The 19,657-nt window shown below is 45.2% G+C and overlaps 1 protein-coding gene across 1 annotated transcript in view; it reads right to left on the bottom strand.

Annotated features, from left to right (window-relative positions):
- Nucleotides 1-322: 322 nt before the first annotated feature.
- Nucleotides 323-19,657, bottom strand: part of CCDC3 (coiled-coil domain containing 3) — a gene marked incomplete at its 5' end in the record, with an annotated part of 37,202 nt that continues 17,867 nt past the window's right edge. Inside the window, one exon of the mRNA XM_027901444.1 lies at nucleotides 323-2,889. Coding sequence (XP_027757245.1) covers nucleotides 2,614-2,889 — 276 coding nt within the window. The remainder of the gene's footprint in view (nucleotides 2,890-19,657) is intronic.

Raw genomic sequence — 19,657 nt, 5'->3', positions numbered from 1 at the left:
CAGCCTCCCTGGTCACTCTCTGGATACTGTCACCAGCAGGGACAGCCAATCAATGGTGACACTTTAATAGCATTTATTGGGGGGCTTGACATCCCCTGTTACTTGTCCAGTGGGTTAGGCTGTGATCTGATCTGACTGCTACTCCTTATCTCTGGAAATGATCCAAACACAAGCAGGAATGAAAGGAAAAAAACTCACCAGGAAACAATATTTTCGTGTTTTGTACCCAGTAAGGACATTTTGGATTACATTTGGACTTTGCATTTGGGAGGGGTTGTTTTTGTTTTCTTTGCAAAGTAACAAAATTCTCAAAAAAACCACAAGGACAACAAAATGTTTTACTTTTTTTTTAAGCTAGACAAAGGGAGAAATAGGAAGAAAATTCCAATCTTTTCATCAAGTGACAAAAATACCAGCCAAAACGAAAAGATACTCAACACTGTGTTTGGAAAATCTGTAAGCATAGCAGAGGTGTATCTATATTAATTATACTTTCTCAGCTTTATACAAACATTTATAAAACATGAATGAATACCAGAGGGAATATTTTTCTTAACAAAAAATTAAAGCACAAGCTTTCAATACCTATCCCAGGAAAACCAGTTCATTTATTTAAACAGCAGTTCAGAAACCAGAAACAAACCAATATAAAAGTAGTTACTTTTCTATGGATTTAAATTTTGGGATTAAAAACTCCTGATGGCTTCTAGGGAAGTCTTAGCTCTGTAGCAATTCTCAGGAAACAGCATTGCTGACTACAGCATAAAACAGCTCAAATGTGGTAGGAGAAGCCTTTGAAACCAGTGGAGCTTGTGGAGGAGTCAGAATCTTAAGAAATGCCAATATTATTTCAAGAAGGGAAAAAAATAAAAAAAAAAAATCTGCATTTCCAAAAGCAGCCAAACTGGTGGGTAATGAGAGTCAATTTCTGAGTTTCATCTTGGATTAAAGCTCACGTTTGAAAGCTGATATGGGCTTTTCCAAGCACAGGGAGAGTTAAAGTGTGGTCCAGCAGGGCTGTAGCCTGGATATACTCTAATTTTGAGTGCTGAGACACAGCATGGAGACCATGCAATGACCTGGTAAATTGTGGAGCACTGGGAGCAGAGCAGTGGTTTCCACGCTGCTACTTCTGAAGGTCTCAGCTCTGTGTTAAAAATCATCTGGACCAGGACCAGTTCACCTTGTACAAACTGGGTTTAGCCCTGGCAGACTGTGAGTGTTGCCCAGGGCTGGGCAAGGAACATCTGCCCCTGTCAAAAAGCCTGAACCCTATCTGCACTTGGGTCTCATGCTTAGAGTAAGAAAAACTATTTTGAGAAAGGAAATAAAACGGAAAAGCTCTTCTACTTTTCTCTCCCTGTGGTGCCCTGTCATGAAGGAAGGTTGAGTGAGTACCAAGACCCAAAATGTGGTTCATCAACACAGCTGAAAACATTATCAGCCACAGATATTGATGCCTTAGCCTACACTGCTTGAGCAGAAGACAGTGTGCAAATGTCTAATAAAGGATATGATGGACTTTTTTTTTTATTTTACAAGATAACCAAGGAACAGGTTGTACTTCATATTTTAAGAAATTAGACTATATCAAATGTGTAATAAAAATATTTTCTATAGGATTTTAAAATATATACATATATAAACTACCTAAATTTTTAATGCCCTGTTGATATTGGTGTGGTCTCTACAGTCTCTAAGTGTAACTAAGTGAGGCTGCCCAGCAACCTCCATTATACCTCAAACAGTGATTACAAAACTTGAAGCCTTGTCCACACTGTAAATTAAACCTGCTTGAAAATGGGATCTGAAATTGTCTGCTGGGCCTGATCCAACACCCACTAAGACAAAGTCCACTTCTGACTGCAGGAGCTGGATTAGGACCTAGACACAGCCCCAAAATTATTTGGTTTCCAATATGGATGGCTGACCAATGATAAAAGCACCTGGGGGAGTTACTGAGAGCCTTGAGGAACTTCTTGGTAAAACTAGAATTATTAGATATTTTCTTTAGAATATTTAGAGTTATATACAAACAGTCTTAAGACAATATGGGTATATCTATACTTCATGCTGAAGAGAGGCCCAAAGTGGCTGTGTCTCGGACATAACCTTTGCCCAGACAGTGGATGTAAAGTCAAGCTTAAGCAAGGTTGAGAGCCTGAGGGTTATGATGGAGCAAAGAGCACTCATGCCTCCATCCTTGACACAGCATCCACATCTGTATCCCCAGGCCTGCCTTGCCCAGCCCATGTGGAGGAGATGAGCTGGCAAGAAGAGCTCCTGTGTCAAGTGCCTGCAGTGGCCCGTGGGGCTGGGGCTGGCAATTCCCTCAAGGACAACCTAAAACTGGTGGTGGAGGTGGAGGTGGGTGAGGAAGGAGAAGCACAGACGACTGTCTGGCCCTGTGTCCACTGAGGACAGTGAGGACTCAGCTTTGGGCTGTGCCAAATCCGGTTGGCATTCCTGTTTTAACCCTGTGTCTAAAGCAAGTTCAGATTTGTTCTCCAATGCAAGGTTTGAAGCACAGCATAGACAAGGTGTGAGGGCCAGATCCTGATCTAATGCAGGCAGAGTTCACCACTATCCTTGGCCTGAGCGCTTACCCTCACATTATACTTTCAGGTAGGTGGCATGGGAGTTCTCCTGCTTCAAAGAGTTAATGTAGGGGATTTGGCCACCTGCAGAGGAAAGTTTCTCACTGAGCTTTCGGTTCATCAGCTCCACGTGCCTGCTGTTTTTCCTGGCTTGCCGGAGGGACCTCTTCACTTTCTTCACTCGGTCTCGCAGCTGCTTGTTGCGCTTCTCCAGCGTCGCCACTTTCTGCTGCAGCTTCTTCACTCTGTCCTCCTCCTCAAACAGGGCTTTCTGCACCGAGGAGCACATGAGCTGGGGGGACAGCAGAAAGGAGACAGCAACAGGTGACAAAAACTTATCAAAGCAAGGGTTAATTTCAAGTTCCTTGAAACACCTCACAACTCTTCAAAAGCAGAATGCTTTTTTCTACTAGTGGTTCACAACTACTTTTGTGATCTGTTTGGCAGACCTGTCCAGCCCACTGAGGCTACAATGAATTTATGGAGGAAGGGGTCCCTATTTCTGGTACAAAACTGAGGGTTCAGGCCAAGAGGTGTCACTTTTGGAAACCTCTAGATTTGATTCAGCTTAGCAGCCCTTCAGAAACCCCAGATTCTGGTGAGACTCTGCCCTTTCTCTTTATATGTCAACATGTGAAATAAAGACAGCACCTGCAAAAGAGAGAACTGGTTATTTTCCTTTTCAAGAACAAAGGTGTCCTAAATATCTCATTATATGGGCTTCTTTAAGACAAAACCCTAAAGGGTAAAGTGTCAGCAGTCCATAGGGTCATTCAAAATCCCATAACTTTAAAAGAAGGGATTATTTAGGCAGGGTCATTGCCTGCCAACTGCCCCCTCCCACACTCCCCTATACAAACTTACTGCAATAATGCCCCTAGCAGGGACATCAGGCTCTTGACAGTCACTCATGCTGGTGGCTCTTAGAAAGGAAATGAAAAGAGAGATGACTTCAAAGGTGGTGCCCCCAACGCATCACTAGAAGAGTAGCTCACAGGATATTTTCAAATCCAGTGGGTTGGATGATGGTCCAAACGCAAAACATCTGATGGACAATTGTTCATCTTCTGCTACCTCATCCTAGGATGACACAAAAGGTCTGTGTCATCTCAGCTATATGTGACTGCCACATTTAGGGTCTCTTGTTTCTCACTTGTTTCATTTTTGTAGGGGCAGCAACAGGAGTGAGAAACACCAACTACAAAGGTTGCTGAGTAGTTTCAGTGCAAGGAAATTAAGTTCCTTACACACAGTGTACTTGCAAGGGGGTTCAACTGCCTGCTCTTAAGCAGCTAAAAGTGAGGTTCAGATTTGGGCTCCTCTCTCTCTGTTTCCCCTGTATTATCTGCAGAGAGAGATAACCTTCAAGAGGTTGACCTCCACCTCCTAGGGCAGAGGGAGGAATCACCCTGGGAACACAACCTTCTCAATTTTACTGACCACAAAGGCACCAAAGATCCATTTTGTCTACCTGGAACGCATTTTCCGAGCAGAAAAAGAGGAGGTACTTGGAGCTCAAGGACAGTCCCACCAAAATGTTCCTGATCTAGGGGAGCCACAATGAACCTAATTCTGTCCAGGGTCGTTTGCCTCCTTCCTTTCTTTTTTCTCCAGAAAGCATCCTTAGATATTTTATTTTGCGTGTGGGACTTCCATGTGGTTGCTGCACTCATGCATCGTGAGGAAAGGCAGTGTCTTCCGATGGATTCGTCTTCTAAATACATCTAGAAATTTTTTTAACGTGTGTCAAGCACTCCTGGAGTCTGGATGGGCTTTCTCTGGCAGAACATTTGGAACAGACGGGGAATCTAAATAAACAAGTAAATCCTCACTGTGATGATGAAGGATTACATGTTTCTTTCCATCTCACTTTGTAGTATTTTCAACAACCGAAAGTTGGGGAGGGAGCCCGCTTTGATGAGTAAGGTTTCATTTGCTTTGGAAACCCCCAGCGGTGGGAAACCAGGGCCAGGCAACACAAACACAGCAACTGCTTCCAGTCCCTTGGAAGCTCTTGTTCCTTGTGCAGAAGCTCTGGGGGGCTTTGCTATAAGGCAAATGCTTGCCCCTAGTGTTCTCTCACTAGGGCTCTTTTGTGAATGCATACTAGGGAGAGGGGGAGCTCACAGATAGAGGGCCAGAAATCGCACTGAAGAGGAGGGAGTTTGGTTTTGATCACAGCTCGCTCCAAGTGCTGTTTGGAAACGGCCAGCACATCTTGGCTTTTGTGTTTGGCACACCCTTGCAAAACCTCAAGCAGAGCTATTCTTGAATTTAAAGGCCTGTAAAGGAGGACATTGAGTTAGGAAAATATGTTTGTTGGGAAGACACGAGGTGGAAACTCTACTTCATGAGGGATTTCCTGCGTTTTCCATGGATGCAGTGATAGGCATAGCCTATGCCAGAGTCCAATGCAGAGGAACAAACACTCCATGCAGCCGAAGTGGGAGGTTGTGTGGACCCAACTGTGTCTCATCTGTCTGGATTGGCTGGTAGGGGAATGTTAATATCTGATGGCAGACATCAGGGACAGCGTTAGCCTCATCCCAGAGGATCTCCCAAACCTTTTGAGGTTGGTCTTCTGTCAGCAGAGGCAGACTAGCCCTACAGAGCCACTCAGAAACTTCTCAAACACCATCAGAAAGCTAGTCAGCTCGTTTGCTTATGTTGTTCCTCTTCAAGTCTGAAACACACAGTTCAGTGCTTAAACTACCTGGAGATATCCAGAGATATCACAGGAATAGCACAGTTATAAAAAAATGAAGTCCTGTTGGGCACGCAGGGCTTTGTTTGCCAAGAAGGTAGGGGACAGGAAGAGCCCAGCTTGATAACTGGATGCCTGCCTGCAATTGCAAGACTACCAGCTGGAAAATAAACTCTTTCTTCCTTCTGCATGGGGAGAAATAACAAGGTGGAGTCCTCTCATTCTCGCTGGCGGGTTACAAACAGCATCTTTCACAGGGCTCTGCAGTGGGGATGATGCTTAAATGTGAGTGGTGTCCTACCCTTGCTGTTACTGCCAGGACTGTGGCTGGCATGGGTGCAATCCAGATATTTTTAAACTCGTGCTGAGAACTGGGTAACTGCAACAGCTGTGAGCTCAGCACAGCCTGTTTCACTAACTTTGCAGCTGAATGAGCAGGTGAGAAGTCAATCAGACCATATTGCTGCTTGAATACTTCTTGTTTACAGATGGATGTGAAATCCCTGCATCTTTTAGTTATTCCTATGGAATGTATCTACAGACAACAGTTTCACGTCCTATTTTGTCTGGTCTCATAGACCCACAAATGTGCACAGTTTACACTGATGACCATCAAGATCAAACCACTGCCCAAAAGCAATACTGAAATCTATAGAAAACTTGATTTTGTTTCCAGTAGTGACCTGTGCTCCCCTTCCCCATCACAGCTTGTCATGTCAGGTGCATTAGAAAAGGTGGGGTGGTTTTTTTTATGCAACATTTAAGGGACAACAAAATCTCCATCCAGCAAAGTAAGTCACAGAGGAACCAATTCCACTTGGTGCCACTAAGGAAAAGAATGGGAAAGGATAGATATCTGACAATTCCTATTCCCACAAGGTGTCAACAGCAGACATTCAAGCAACAGCTCAGAAGTGCCCCCACTCGGCATGGTTTACATACCCACAGACCTGGGAAATGGAGAGAAGGACCAGGAAATGGCTCCTCAGATGTACTTATAGATTATTTTCCAAATTCCCTACAAAATTTACATTCCATAGTGACCCACAGTTCAGATAAGCTGTTTGTTCTGGAGACATATGTGCATGTCTGCTTGTTCCATAGTTTTGTTACCAGGGCGTGTTCAGCAGTGGTTAAACTCGAGTCCATAGCAGTACCAGCAGATGTAACAAGAAAGGGTGCACAGGAATCAAACAGATCCTTAGGATTTATCCCAGACAACCTACAGCTGTGAAACTGCATATTAAATACATTTGAGTATTTTTCTGAGCGACCATATCACAAATATACCCAGTTTTAAGTTTCACTGCACCTAGGAGATTTACAAAATCCATTTGCCAAAGAAATTTGCACTGTAATAAATAGAATATAGAATCACTAATGTTGGAAAAGACCTTCAAGATCATTGAGTCTCACCATTAACCTAAAAACCCTGATCTTTGGAACATCACAGCATAGTCATGCAGGCCTTTTACCAAACCTGAACTGATGTATATATACATTTGACTGATTGACAGAACACGTCTGCTTTCTGCAATCTTGATTTGAATGGGACAGTGAAAAGAGTCTCATGGATAAAGGTGTGATGGCAGTGTTCATCTACCACAAATTGTCCATAAATGACTGAAGTTATGGTTACAGAGCTCAAGACACTCAAAACCCAGCAGTGCCACCCAAGTCTTACACTTTGCCTATCAAAGGGAGAGAGATGTTGAGTCCTAGATAGCTTCTTGTGTGTGCTCCTTATGGGCAACAATGCTAAAGGACACTGGAGTCCCACTACCTAAAAGTCCTTCATTTCAGGTCTTCTAAAAATATTTTTCACATCAGACAGCATTTTGGGACATTTAGATACAGGATGTCATCAAGCAAGATGACTGTAGGAACATTTTTAAATGTGTTACAGCAAGACCTGATCTCTGCCGTAGTTTTGGAACTGGGCCTGGGTCACTTCATTTTCTTGCCCTCAAATCTTTCTCATTAGTCACACTGCTAATGGAGCATTGTCCAGGATATTCCCTCAGCATCCCAGACCCAGCATCACCCCAGCACAACCTATTGGGACCATCTGGCAAAAGAAATGAGACTTAAAAGACATCCCAAGCCCTGCAGGTTGGGAAGCACAGCTCCTGATACACAGGTGAGTTCACCACACCCTAGTGAGTTCACCACTTCTCCACACCACTCTCCTTTTGCCATTCCCTGCTACCAACCTGCTCCACAGGAAAGATAAAAACTATCTGCATTTGCTGCATGTTGACTTGCTGCTCTGTGCTTTGCCGATGTTCAAGTTATGGAAAACATCTTAAACCGAAACCTTATGTAGCACCAGGTGTGTACCTCCAGCTTTATTTGTCTCAGCACAGCAATATTTCATGAACTCTCTTTCAAAGGGCTCAGGATTCAAACATATCTCTTTATATGTCTTTAACTCCACTGGGATTTATTTTGCCAGCCCCTCCTGTGCTCTTCCAGGCTCAGTGCCCTGGAGAAGCTGCTAAGGATCCAACACAGCTCATGCAGGTGATCTTCAGCTCTCCTGGCCAGGAAGGTCCCCTTTGAGCCCTGCCTTGCTATGGCCCCATTTCATACTCCAAGCATCCCTTTCTCCTTTTGTTCAGCCCTTTTGGGCAGGCTATGTGGGAACAAGTCTGTTGCATGGAAAGAAGGACAGGAAGTAAAAGAATAGCAGGAGGGGTCTGGCAGCAGGGAGTATTGGGTTTGGGATAGAGTGACTTAACCTCCAGTTCCTAGGATTTTTCAGCCAAGACTAACACTCGTGCTGAAGTGTGGAAAAGTCCCTGTCAGCACTGTTAAAGCATCATGCTGGGTGAAGTGGTGGGGCCATGGCAGTGCTGAGTTAAACCACCTCTGCTTGCTGCAAGAACTGCACCTTTCAGAGGTACTGCACGTCCAGCATCACCAGCACTAATGGACCAGAGCTGGGGTTTCACCCCAGGCCCTCATATGAATCAATAAGATACACAGAACCTGGATGGAGAAATAAATTATTGTGGCTGTTCTTATCTTACTGAATGCTGGGTCAGCATTTGCCACAGAAAGTGTAATGTTTGTAGCACAGCTCTGCAGTCAACTTGAAATATTAGAAATGGGGATTATTTGGGGGTATGAAGCACTGTCTGCAGGAAGGCTCTGTGAGGTTACACCCATCCCAAGATGTTTCACCACTGTGAATGGTATTTTTCTTCCTCATATCACTCCCCACTAAAAGCATATTTTCACTTTAAACTCCAAATGCAGCTAGTCAAGGGAAATCACCTTTCCCAACAGTCATCAGAGAGAAACGGGCATATCCAAGAGACTCCTTGACTATCTTAGACACTTACTTTGGGTGGACCACTTTTGGGAATTCCTGCCTAGATAAGTGTCTCACACTGAGATGGATCCAACTGTGAGTCCCATGAAATGGCAGCTGGCGTCACTGACTTCCTGGGACAGGCTGCAAGGGTAGGATACAGACAGTTTTCTTGGAGTTTGGAGAAACCTGCCTTGGACACAGACCCAAATCCATGTCCATAGGCACTTCGAGGTCTTTAAAAAGAGCTTTGTTTTTCTGACCTGCATCAAACCACTGCTTGGTGTGAAGGTATCTGAGCTGCTGGTGGCTCTCATCTGCATTGGGTGTTGCAGGCATCCATATCAAAATCCTGCCCTCTGACTTCTAACTCACAGCCCTTGCAGTCCGGCTCCCAGGCTAGGGGTGGTTTTAGAGGATGCAGAGTGATTAGGAGGCACTTGAGGGCTAGTGAAAAGACCCTCAGTCCTGGAGGTACCTGAAAAGAAGGCCCTGGCCCCCCAAACCACACCTAGAGCATGTTTTCCTCCCTGGCACTTATGAGCCCTCAGGCTTGAGATTCTTCTGAGCAGGGGGATACAAAGATACGAGGTGACAGTCACACCCAGTCCCTTCTGCCAGGACTGGGGATGGAGTTGGAAACATGTCTCCAGAGTCACTGCCAGTACCCAGGAAGGGATCCATACCTTATTCCTTTTACTTGTGAAGGGAAAAAAAGGCAATGGCTTAACGAGAATAGAAACCACACTAATCAAGAAGACAGGAAAAGGGGGAAAGAAAAGGTGTAGGGTATGAGCCAGACTGCCTACCACAGGCACCTCACTCGTGCCAAATGAGCAGATAAGTCAGTCCTGACAGTAAATCCCTGAATTCCCTGCCCAGGCAGTGGGAGACAGAAGGTCTCCAGGAAGAGAAAAATAAATCAAGAGGGTACGACCTCACACTGGGTCATCTCCAAGTGCCTTTCCTCTCCCCGCTGACCACGCAGGCAGCGAGGGAGGCACACCGAGAGCCAGCCAGCCGCTCTTCCCCGGCGCTCTGAGGCGGAGGGACTCCGCTCCTGCCTTTCCTTTGAAAACGTTCCTCCGAGCGATTCGCCCTGGATGCCACAGGAATGCGGTGGTGGATCTGGGAGGGGAGCGGCGGTGAAGTCTCGCGGCTAAGTGGTTTAGCAGGAGCTGCCGATCTCCTTCTCCTCCTTCTCCTCCTCCTCCTCTTCCTCGCCGGGCTGCAGCCGCCGAGCGCTGGGCTCCGTGTTCAGCCCCACCGGCCCCACACTTGTGCCTTCTGCTTTCCCAAGAGCTTCCCAGCTGCAGCACCGCTCCCGGCGGAGCCGTGTGTAGCCTCTCAGATGGGTCAGGGCTGGGGGAAGCAGAAGGTCTTGGAGCCCTCCCAGGGGGCTTAGCCCTCAGGGACGAGGGATGCGACCCTGCCAGCCTCTTTGCTGAGACCCACATCACCCTCCTCTGCCTTCCCTCCACCAAAAACACTAAGGGTGGCCAGTAAAATAAGGAACTGTGGGGTGGCACATCCCTCCAGAGCGTGCAAAAGCAGAGACAGCAGCCAGGACATCACTCTTGTCTCTCCAGCCCTGTTACAGGGGATGCACAGAGCTCACTGTGCAAGGACAGAGCTCACAGACTTTGCAGCACTGCAAATACAATCCAAGGCAATGCAACGTCTGTTCTTGCTCCTTCTGAGTCCCATTCCTGGTTGGTGGATATTCCTGATACAGCTCTGTCCCCTTCCTGGAGAGGAAACAGTGCAGGCCTGGATTAAGCTGTTCAGATACAGGTAAATGAGCATGAATGTTGTAGTGCACTGCCCAGCTCAGCTATGCTGAGCTTAAAGGGAAATGTTTTGAGGAAGAAAGAACAAAATTTTTTTCCTGTGGTTTTAAGCAAACGTGGTTTTAAATCTACCTTACAAGACAGACTGTTTCAGAGATTTCTGCATTTTGCTCTGCCTGAACGCTGAAAACATCTGAATTACTGCCTGCCTTTTTTTTTTTTTTATTTCAGTCTCAGAGGTAAGGCTGCAGTTTCAGCTGAACTTCAAAAGTCACCGTAAGAGGCTTTCCCCCCCTATAAAAGGTACACAAACTCTCCATTTCCACAGCTATCAAACTTACCAAAACTTGCTATCCACTTTAATTTCCGACTCAGCTTTTTCCCACCTAGTAGTATTATTATTATCGCAATAAAACTAATTAGGTCTGATATGCCTAAAACTACTTTGCCAACGCACCTTACCTTAAGTGTATTGTTCTCCAGTTGAAAGTTGCTGTGTCTCCATCCAAACTTGTTTTACTTGGCTTGTATTTCAATAGGATTAGGTCACCATTCCCCACACACACACACATACACAGAATTAATTAAATACCAAGGAAGGGATAAAACCAGCAAGATCCAAAACCAGAGTGTATTGTGTCCTTCCCCCACACTGGTGGGAACGCAGGGAAATGAGAAATCTCTGGTCAGAGGAGCATAGCATTTTACACTTTGCTCCCTATTTATTGAAATGCCTGTGTTGATTTTTGAATGAACTGGCCTTTACTTTGTGTTACAACAGCTTCTAGAAACATCACTTAATTTAGTGGTCCTGTTAAATGGACAGGACATGCCTTGTAGCCTGGTAGCAGTGAAGGGAGTACAAATATGTTCAAATACACCATCCCCACAGGCAGCTGAAGCTCAGAACCAGAATCAGCTGGTGAGGAAGAATATTTGTCTTTACCAATATTCATTTGCATGTGAACAATATTAGTTTAAGCTAGGGTTATACCTGGTCTGGGGTGTTTACACTAGGTATGGTTTATTTAAGTCCAATATATTACAACTCACAGGAGTTCCCTGGGGGTCCTGGCAGAGGTGACTGATGTCTCGGTGTGGCAGGTGCTGCATGAATGTCTGCAAGCTGAGCTTTGGCTCAGTGAGGGGTACAAAAGAACAGGTGGGAGATGTGGACTGTAGGAGCACAGGGGGCACAAGGAAACAGTGAAACAGGGTTGATGGAGGCCTTAACAAATGCAGAACCCCCTGTGGGTAAGGCTGGGCCAGATCTCCATGTACGCCCTCAGCAGGTTCAGAGAGCAAACGCTCAGAGCCTACCGCCTCTGCTGCAGAGAAGAGAAAGGAAGGACTAGAATCAGTAAATACATAATAAAATAAATTTGATATATAAAATGAAGAAAACTTTTGTTTCTCTGTCACTTACAAGTCAAAGTGGGGAAAGAGAGAAGCAGAGCAAATCCCAGCAGGCAGTGGATGGGTACTGGCAAATGGCCACAGCGTGACTGCAATGCATTAAATGCTGCCTCTCAAGAAAGCAAAGAAATGGACATTTACTGTAAGTGGAGTCTGTGTCTCCTCCCCAGGAAATATATCATACCCAGGGGCAGTCATATGCACAGGGGGAGAACCCGTGCTGAGAAAGGCAAATGTTTAAAGTTAACGCAAGATCTATAAAAGTCGTGTTCCCCTATAAATCCCTCTGCTCTGGACGTCTTGGCTTCGTACTGCACATAAGTTGCTGCAGCTCAGCTGCCTTTACAAACAGATAGGATTTCCTTGGCTGCAGGTTCAGCTGGAAGCCACGACTGTGTCCTGCTGCTGTGCACAGCTTCTGGATTTCAAAGAGCAATTGCAGGTGCCCCAGGGCAACCTGTTGCCCTCTGGTGCCACTGGGGAGCGAAGATGTGGAGATGTTTGTATCTGTTCTAAGCATCCATTGGAAATGCTGGACACATTTCACTTCCAGTCCAGAAAAGCAGGAGTGAAAAGGGCATACTCAGACTTGTATTTCTCTGTGCTTGGGGAGTCCCTTGGGGTAGACTTTGCAGCAGCCTGCTTTATGTATGTAACCTAAATCCTGAGTAGGAAACACTGGCTTTCTGGACTCTTTCTACAGTTAATGGAGAGACAGAAATTCCTCTGGAGGATGAGTCAGAGAAACTAATTTAGAGCAGGGAAGCAGGCACTAAACCCGAGTTGGGTAGTATGGAAACAACTCCGACATGGTGCTTACGCACTCAGCAGAGATGCCCTGCCGTGGCAGGAGCAGGACAAGAGGCTCTAATGAAGTCTTTTTGTGCAAGCAGTGAAGGATCTGTGAAACCTTGATGGAAATGACGGCAGCAGCATTGAAATCAGGCTGAGCGAAACGCGGGGGCTTGACAAAGGGCATCTGCATCCACTCCTGAGCTGCTCTGCAAGCCCAGAGCAAAGAGACCTCAGCAAGGAGCTGTTTGCTGTGCCCCACACAAGCAGCCCTGGAAGAGGAGACCGAGCCAGAGGTTATGAACAGGCAGAGGCACAGCTGAGGAGCAGGTCCAGGAGCAGGTCCAGCCCTCATCCAAGCACGGAAGTGCCACAGGTTGCCACAGCGGCGAAGTGGAAAGGCCTTGGCAAGGTTGAGGAAGCAAAGACAAAGGGAGGGAAAAACAAACATCTGTGATCTACAGGCGCTCTCTGACTAACGTCAGCGCATGGAGAAAGGAACCGAGGGGGGAAAATGCCTGAGAGACTAATCAGCAGCTCTGAATAACAAGCTCCAAGCATTAACATCTGGGAGCTCGCTGCTGCTCACAGATATTCCTGTCCCACCAGGCAGCTCAGAGCAGCCTGTCCACAGCTCTGGCTGCTGCGTGGGCTGTAAATCCTGAAAGGGCCCCAGACCACCCTGCGTGCAGAAAATGGGCAACAGGCTACTCTGAGCATGGCAGGATTTGGAAAACAACCAGTATTCAAGGTGGAGGGGCATGGTATTTAGGAGACCACCCTCCTGCTTGCGTGTGCTCAAATGGCCCTACATATTTGGAGCATTAATGACTGTTTCTGTAGGAGACAAAAGCTGCTGTTTCACTCTAATACAATCTCTTAGATCAGGTCCTGTTCCCAAGCCAGTATTTTAAATCTCAATAGAAATATAGGATCATATTCAAAAGCCAACAATTTATTTAATGGCCAAAGTGTCTTCTTGATGCTTTGCTTCATTTTGTATAGACAGAGAAGGCAACACAAACTCCCATCACATGCTGCACAACTTACTGCCTTATACAGGGGAAAGCTTTTCACACAGGGCTGGTTACAGTGCCTGTGGAAAATAAGGTCATAAGGGAAGCATGAGTCAGGCCTCCTCGTACACACAAGCCTGGAGCACTCTTTCCAGCCTGATTTCAGGAGAAGGAGGACTGCAGCCACAGCTACACATGACAAAATGACTTCAGGGCTGATCGATGCCCTGTGGTGAACTCTTCTCTGCAAGCATCTAAATTATGGAGCACGCACTTCACTGCTGGTTAATGTTGCAGTGGTGGCTCTCAACTGTTTAATCTTATGTTAATAATTGTGCTGGAGTGAGATAATTACATAGCAAGTGCCACACCACTGCACAGCAAGCACATGGGGATACCTCTGAGCTACAGTTCAATCATGCACTACTTGGAGGTTTGACTCTTTTGTGAATAACTGCACCGTGGTCTGCAAAATCTTGTAATATCCTGCTGTCTTGTGCATTTACCTGTAAAATCTGCTACTTTTCCTGGAAAAATACTTAGGGACAGGTAGCCAAGTGTATCCCCTGTAAGTCTGTGTTACTGTTTGTGTATGCGAGGGCTTTAAATGTGATTATGAAATTAATTTTCTGTATCAGTCCAAAATTCTTCTGTGGATATTTGTTTTGCTTTTCTCATATTTCTCTGACACAGAAGTTATCTATACTTTCACCAGCTTTGTATTGCATCACTACAGCAGTAGCAAGAGCCAGGATCTGGACAAAGAGCTGATGATCTGGATTGTCTCCCACCCCTCCTGCAGTAGCAATCACAGTATCCACATCAGTCACTGTCCACACAACTCCATAAGGGTTTTGCATGAGAGCAATTAAAGAAAAAAAAAAATCCAAAACCCACTGTGAGGAAGCCAGGAGTTGGGCTCCAATCTAGTCCCATAACTAGGACACTTTCCTTGTCTTTTGGCGATGATAATGTTGGAAGAATGAAATCTCTCTTATTTTGAGCTGTGTTATCTGAACAGCTTGTTCTCATTAAGTAACACGTGCATTTCACACCGTATTGAAGAGGACAGATAAAATGCATGTCCTAATCAGAGGAAAGGAACTGGATGTCTCCACTACAGTGAGGGCAATAACCAGTTAGGGGAAAGCAGCCTCAATGAAAAGTAGTTTTGCTGTGCTTCAATTCCCTGTCTTTAAAAATGGGGATTGCAGGACATTTTTGATTTATAGGGTTTTCTGAGCCCTTATAGTCTAACCTAGAAAGGTCTATATTTGAAGTCTGGATAGTGTGGGACTGGAGCAATGGGGAGCCAGGACCCAAGGTCAGATACTTCACTTGCATACAGAATGGTCTCAGTGCTTCTCTGTGCAAATTCAGAGTGTGAGCCCAGAAACCACATTTTAACTTGAGGTCCTGTTTGGCATTGCCCATAACCACAGCCTTGTCTCCACCAATCTGGAAACACATTTTTCAGAAAGGATCCTGGATAAACTCCCCATCTCTGGAGAATGTGAGTGACTGAACTTTCAATATTTAGAGACTTAGTCAATAAAAGTTTGCAATATAAAAGTTGGGGTTTTTTGGGTTTTTTTTTGTGTCAGAGACCAAGGCATTTAATCCCACATTATCCAAGAAGGGTGAACATCTGGCTTAGATACATGACCAATGTCCATGGTCCGAAGACCAAAGGTTTCAAGTATGACCAAAGGTTGCAAGTACGACCAAAGGGACAACTTCCAGCAACTGCCTTCACGGGGTCTTGGAATACAAACCCAACTGTTCTTCAGGCACTGTTCACCAACAGGGACAAAATGGGTACGAGTGGTTTGGCAATGAGATGCCAGTGGTCACAACTCTTATTCTTCTTCTGCACCTAAAGGTCAATAGACCAGTAGAAAAGCCAGCAGAAGAATATGCAAGGAGTTTTTACAGGAAGGGAAGGAAATATTTGTTCCCACTGATCCTGCAGGTATTTGAGGCCTCTCTCCATCAGCCAGATGTAGTTTAGGGTTAGTACATGTAAACTGCAACACAAACTCAGATGGAAGAATGGGTGACCAATTTCTTTAATCTGATCCCCATCCAGATGGATCTCTCAGTTCTGCCTTGGTCTGTTTAATCCTGTTAATAAGTACATCACTGTACTGACATACAGCATCTACACTTTCTCTTGGCAGTTGGTGTTACTTAAAGTTGCTGGTGCTCTACACTGCTCCCTCTGGATGTTTGTGAGGCATTTCAGTTGAAGAAACATAAAAAAATCCTAAGAATTTGCATAATTCCAAATGTTTTTCCTTCCACATTCTCCCCACCCTAGAGAATCTGCCACTTACTAACATTTCTTTATTTAATCCCTTCCTAAAATACCCTTTTACCATTGGGAACTTTGCAACTCTTTGGGAGGGGGAGGAGTTGTTTGCTGTTTTGATGGAAAGAGTGAAACTAAATTATTTCCTGGCTGAGATTTATGTGTCAAGTTTTAGCTGGCAGCCAGATTTTTTTTTTAGCCAAGTTATAAAATCTGAAGATAATTCCAGCTCTCCTTGTCAGTGACTTTTATGAAGCAATTCATGATATGTGCAGAAATTAAAGGAAACTCCGCACCATGGAGCTTCTCATGGAAATGAAGAGACATATTCCTGCACAGAAGGAAAGGGCAGGAACATATATTAGCCTAAACAGAGCTGTCAGAAAGCAAATCCCAGCTTACTAAAAACCAATGGACATCTTGATGAACCTGTATTTCTTAAACGCTTTGGATGCAAATTGAGAGCAAGGCAGAGGTTGCACTTGACTGTGGGCAAAATGAAGCTGGGTTTTGCTTAAGACATCAGGCTTTTGGAAACTTAAGACCAGACTCCTTGATGCGATACCCTAAAGATGTTCTTGATCTGCTGGGACTATTCAGATGCTGGTCAGCTGGAAGGTGTTACAGTCATCCAGCAAAAGGACACAGAAATCTCTCACATGGGATGGGCAATGCTGTGCTTCTCTGTCCCTTCTGTCATGTTTGCCATGCCAAACCAGCACAGTGGTGATGGTCTGACCCATGCCTAAACAGTAAGGTGGCCACAGCAGTTGCCCATGAAGTGGCTCAAAGCAAAGAGGCAGCAGAAACAAATAACCACATGTGCCAGAAACCCACAGTGAGACCTGTGTGTCTAAAACTCAAGGTCCCAGGTGAGATGCTGCAAGAAGGCTGGGCCTGTTGGCTGTGCCCACATTAGCAAATCAGTTGGAGCAAGAGGAATGTATCTGTAGACTGAAGATTTGGATGAGTTTAGGGTGAGCAAATAGACAGGGAAATGGGTTTGGAAGGTATGTGAAGGACCAGTTGTGGATTCCTTGTGTTTCCATTAGGAGTTAGTGCATACCAGAGCAGCCTGGCTGTGTTTCTCTCAGAAGGAATCTACTCACTGTGCAGCAAAACCTCTTTGTGAACTGAACTGACATTTGTTAAGCAAAACTATGTGTCTCCTACTCACCAGACTCATTCCCTGTCATGACAGAGATTGCACTGATTTGACACATCTTGTTGACAAACCTAAGCTGGCTGCTGTTCCCATAAGTGTTTTGCCTAAGGTCCATGGCTTGGGAAACTTCAAACAGTAGACCTCAAAACCATTGCACAGCCTGCAATGCAACCGGTTTCACATTTGCCTCCCATCCTTCCTGATGGGCCAGCTCCAGCCTTTGGAGGTCTCATCATAGGGCTCAACCTCACAGCTCAGTTGAGGACAGGAGGTGATGATGGGTGTGTAATGAGGCTCTGGGATTGTGTAGTCTGGTTATGACTCTGGAATAGCAGCTGGTGGCTCCCCCGAGAGCCATCTATTACCACAGCCTGCTATGTTTCTCTCCCTGAAGTTCCACTTGAAGGCTCGAGCAAAGAGGCTGGCTGGGCTCTGAATTAACCCACTGATTTCCCTCTGCTTGACACACTGCAAATCTTTACTGGTGCTGACATCCATGCTCTCCCAAACTCCCATATTTCTTGGGAACAGTTGAACTCACAAGTGCTGTGAGAACACAGGGACTGTGAAGCCACCTTGGCTGTGTTTCAATGTCTTCTGGAAAGATCCTAATGCAATACAGACATTTGCATTTGTACCTAAGCACTGGCTACATTTGAGCATGGCTATAATGAGCTCTCCCCACAATACCACACATGAAAGACAGGCAAAGAGAAAGGAATTTTGCCTTCAGAGTTACTTGTGAAGGAAGGCAGATGTCCAGAAGCAAGAGGAACACAGGAGATATGAGGATATTGCCTCCCAGCTCTGCTAGTGACTGTCCATGCCTCAAAACCAGCTAAAAATTGTTTTAATACTGAACAGTATCTGAAGGGAGTCCCTCAGATACAACCAGAACAACCGTGAGGTTGGATCTGGACTGAGTTCAGTAAAAGCCACAGGTGTTCTGATCTACTAAAAAAATATCAAGAAATGTAGCTTATCCTGACCCTTTGCTTTTGGGGTTGGAGAGTGACAGATCAGAAGATGCTCTGCTATGGAATCAAGGCAATGAGTCTACCTTACATGCCCAGGTAGCAATTTGGGAAAGGCAACAGAAAGAAGATCAAAAGTAATGTGATAACAGCTAAAGAAACTGCCATCTGTCCAACAGCCACACACCAGCTTAGTCACTCGTGCCTTTTGAGGTCAGTGGTGTCATCACTGCCTAGATGTAAACCCATGCCTTAGGTCAATAACTTGAGTACTTAAGTTTAGTGAAAACTATTGAAAATGCATGTCACATCCTTTGATTGCTGAGGGAATATTTCCCAGGCGTTTCAAAGCTGAATTATTCAAAAGCTTTTTAATTCAGTTAGAATGGAACTGATGCATATGTAACAATAATCAAGAAACATGAAAATTATAGGGATAATGCAACTCAAACATCAGTTTGCATCAATTACTGGATTGTAATCCCAAAGTTCAGGTGAAAGAAGAGCTCACAAAGCAATGTTCTACTTATCAAAGTAGACCAATACCCTAAAATAACAAAGCTACTTTATTCCAAATTTATTCTGATTTCAAACTCGTTCATTACTTTATCTTCTATGTATGACTCATAGTTCATGAGATCTGCGCAAAACCACATATGAGGGAAGAGGGAAAGGGAAGGGTACTGTAATAAATTCTGCATTACCTGAGAAGATAGGTAAGTATCTCGTCATATCAACTCCCCTCAAAGTTAAATTGCAAGAAGGGCTTATATGCAGCTATACCTCATCAATTCTGACCTGAGTTTTGAATCTTGGATGGTGACACTGTGGGTACAGATGTGGGTTGAAGGGACTTTTAAAAATTATGGTTAAGACTCAATAAAGTTACAGTAACAGCCATGACAAAGCAACCACAGATGAGAACTTGTCAATCCTCATCCTGCATGTGTGTTATGCATTTTACCTCTATAGGCATTACAGCTGACAAATAATTCTCACACAGCATCTGCCAGGCTTGCAGAAGTTCAGAGGAAGAGAATACACTTCTGCTGAGCTCTGACAAATTACATTCAGTTCCATGTCTTCAAGGGACAATGTGGTGTAACGGGGCACTTTCACTCCATACAGTCAGCAGAGTCTACAGTTTCCTGAAGGCTACCCTGAGAACCTGTCTCCCTGTTTCACCAGGACCAAAAAAATAAAAACCAACCCCACAGCAGCTGTGGGCAGATGTTATTCCAGCCTTTCTTTCAGCAGCTGCTGGACACCTCTGAGCTCAGGCTGCACCAGCAGGACCAGTGTGAGGCATCGCTGTGTCCCCAGCCAGTGGCGGGTCAGCAGCACGCCCCAGACCTCCATCTCCTTCCTGCTCCTTTTCTAAACTTCTCAGTGTCAGCTGAGTTGAACCAGTTTTCTGGATGCTTTCCCACTTCCCAGTACTTCAGCAAACAGCACTATGAGTGCAAAAGGGTTCAGTGCACATTTTTGAAGGAACTCAGGCCTGACAAGCACTTCTTGGCTGTCACTGCTGTGACGGAGATGTATTGGCCCTTGTTTTCCCCTTGTTTTTAAAGCT

The sequence above is a fragment of the Empidonax traillii genome, unplaced genomic scaffold, assembly GCF_003031625.1.
Source record: "Empidonax traillii isolate 1590-97213 ecotype Southwest subspecies unplaced genomic scaffold, ASM303162v1 scaffold785:size696563, whole genome shotgun sequence".
Taxonomy (NCBI): domain Eukaryota; kingdom Metazoa; phylum Chordata; class Aves; order Passeriformes; family Tyrannidae; genus Empidonax; species Empidonax traillii.
Note: the sequence above shows the minus strand (reverse complement) of the source record. Positions and strands in the feature narration are given on the sequence as shown.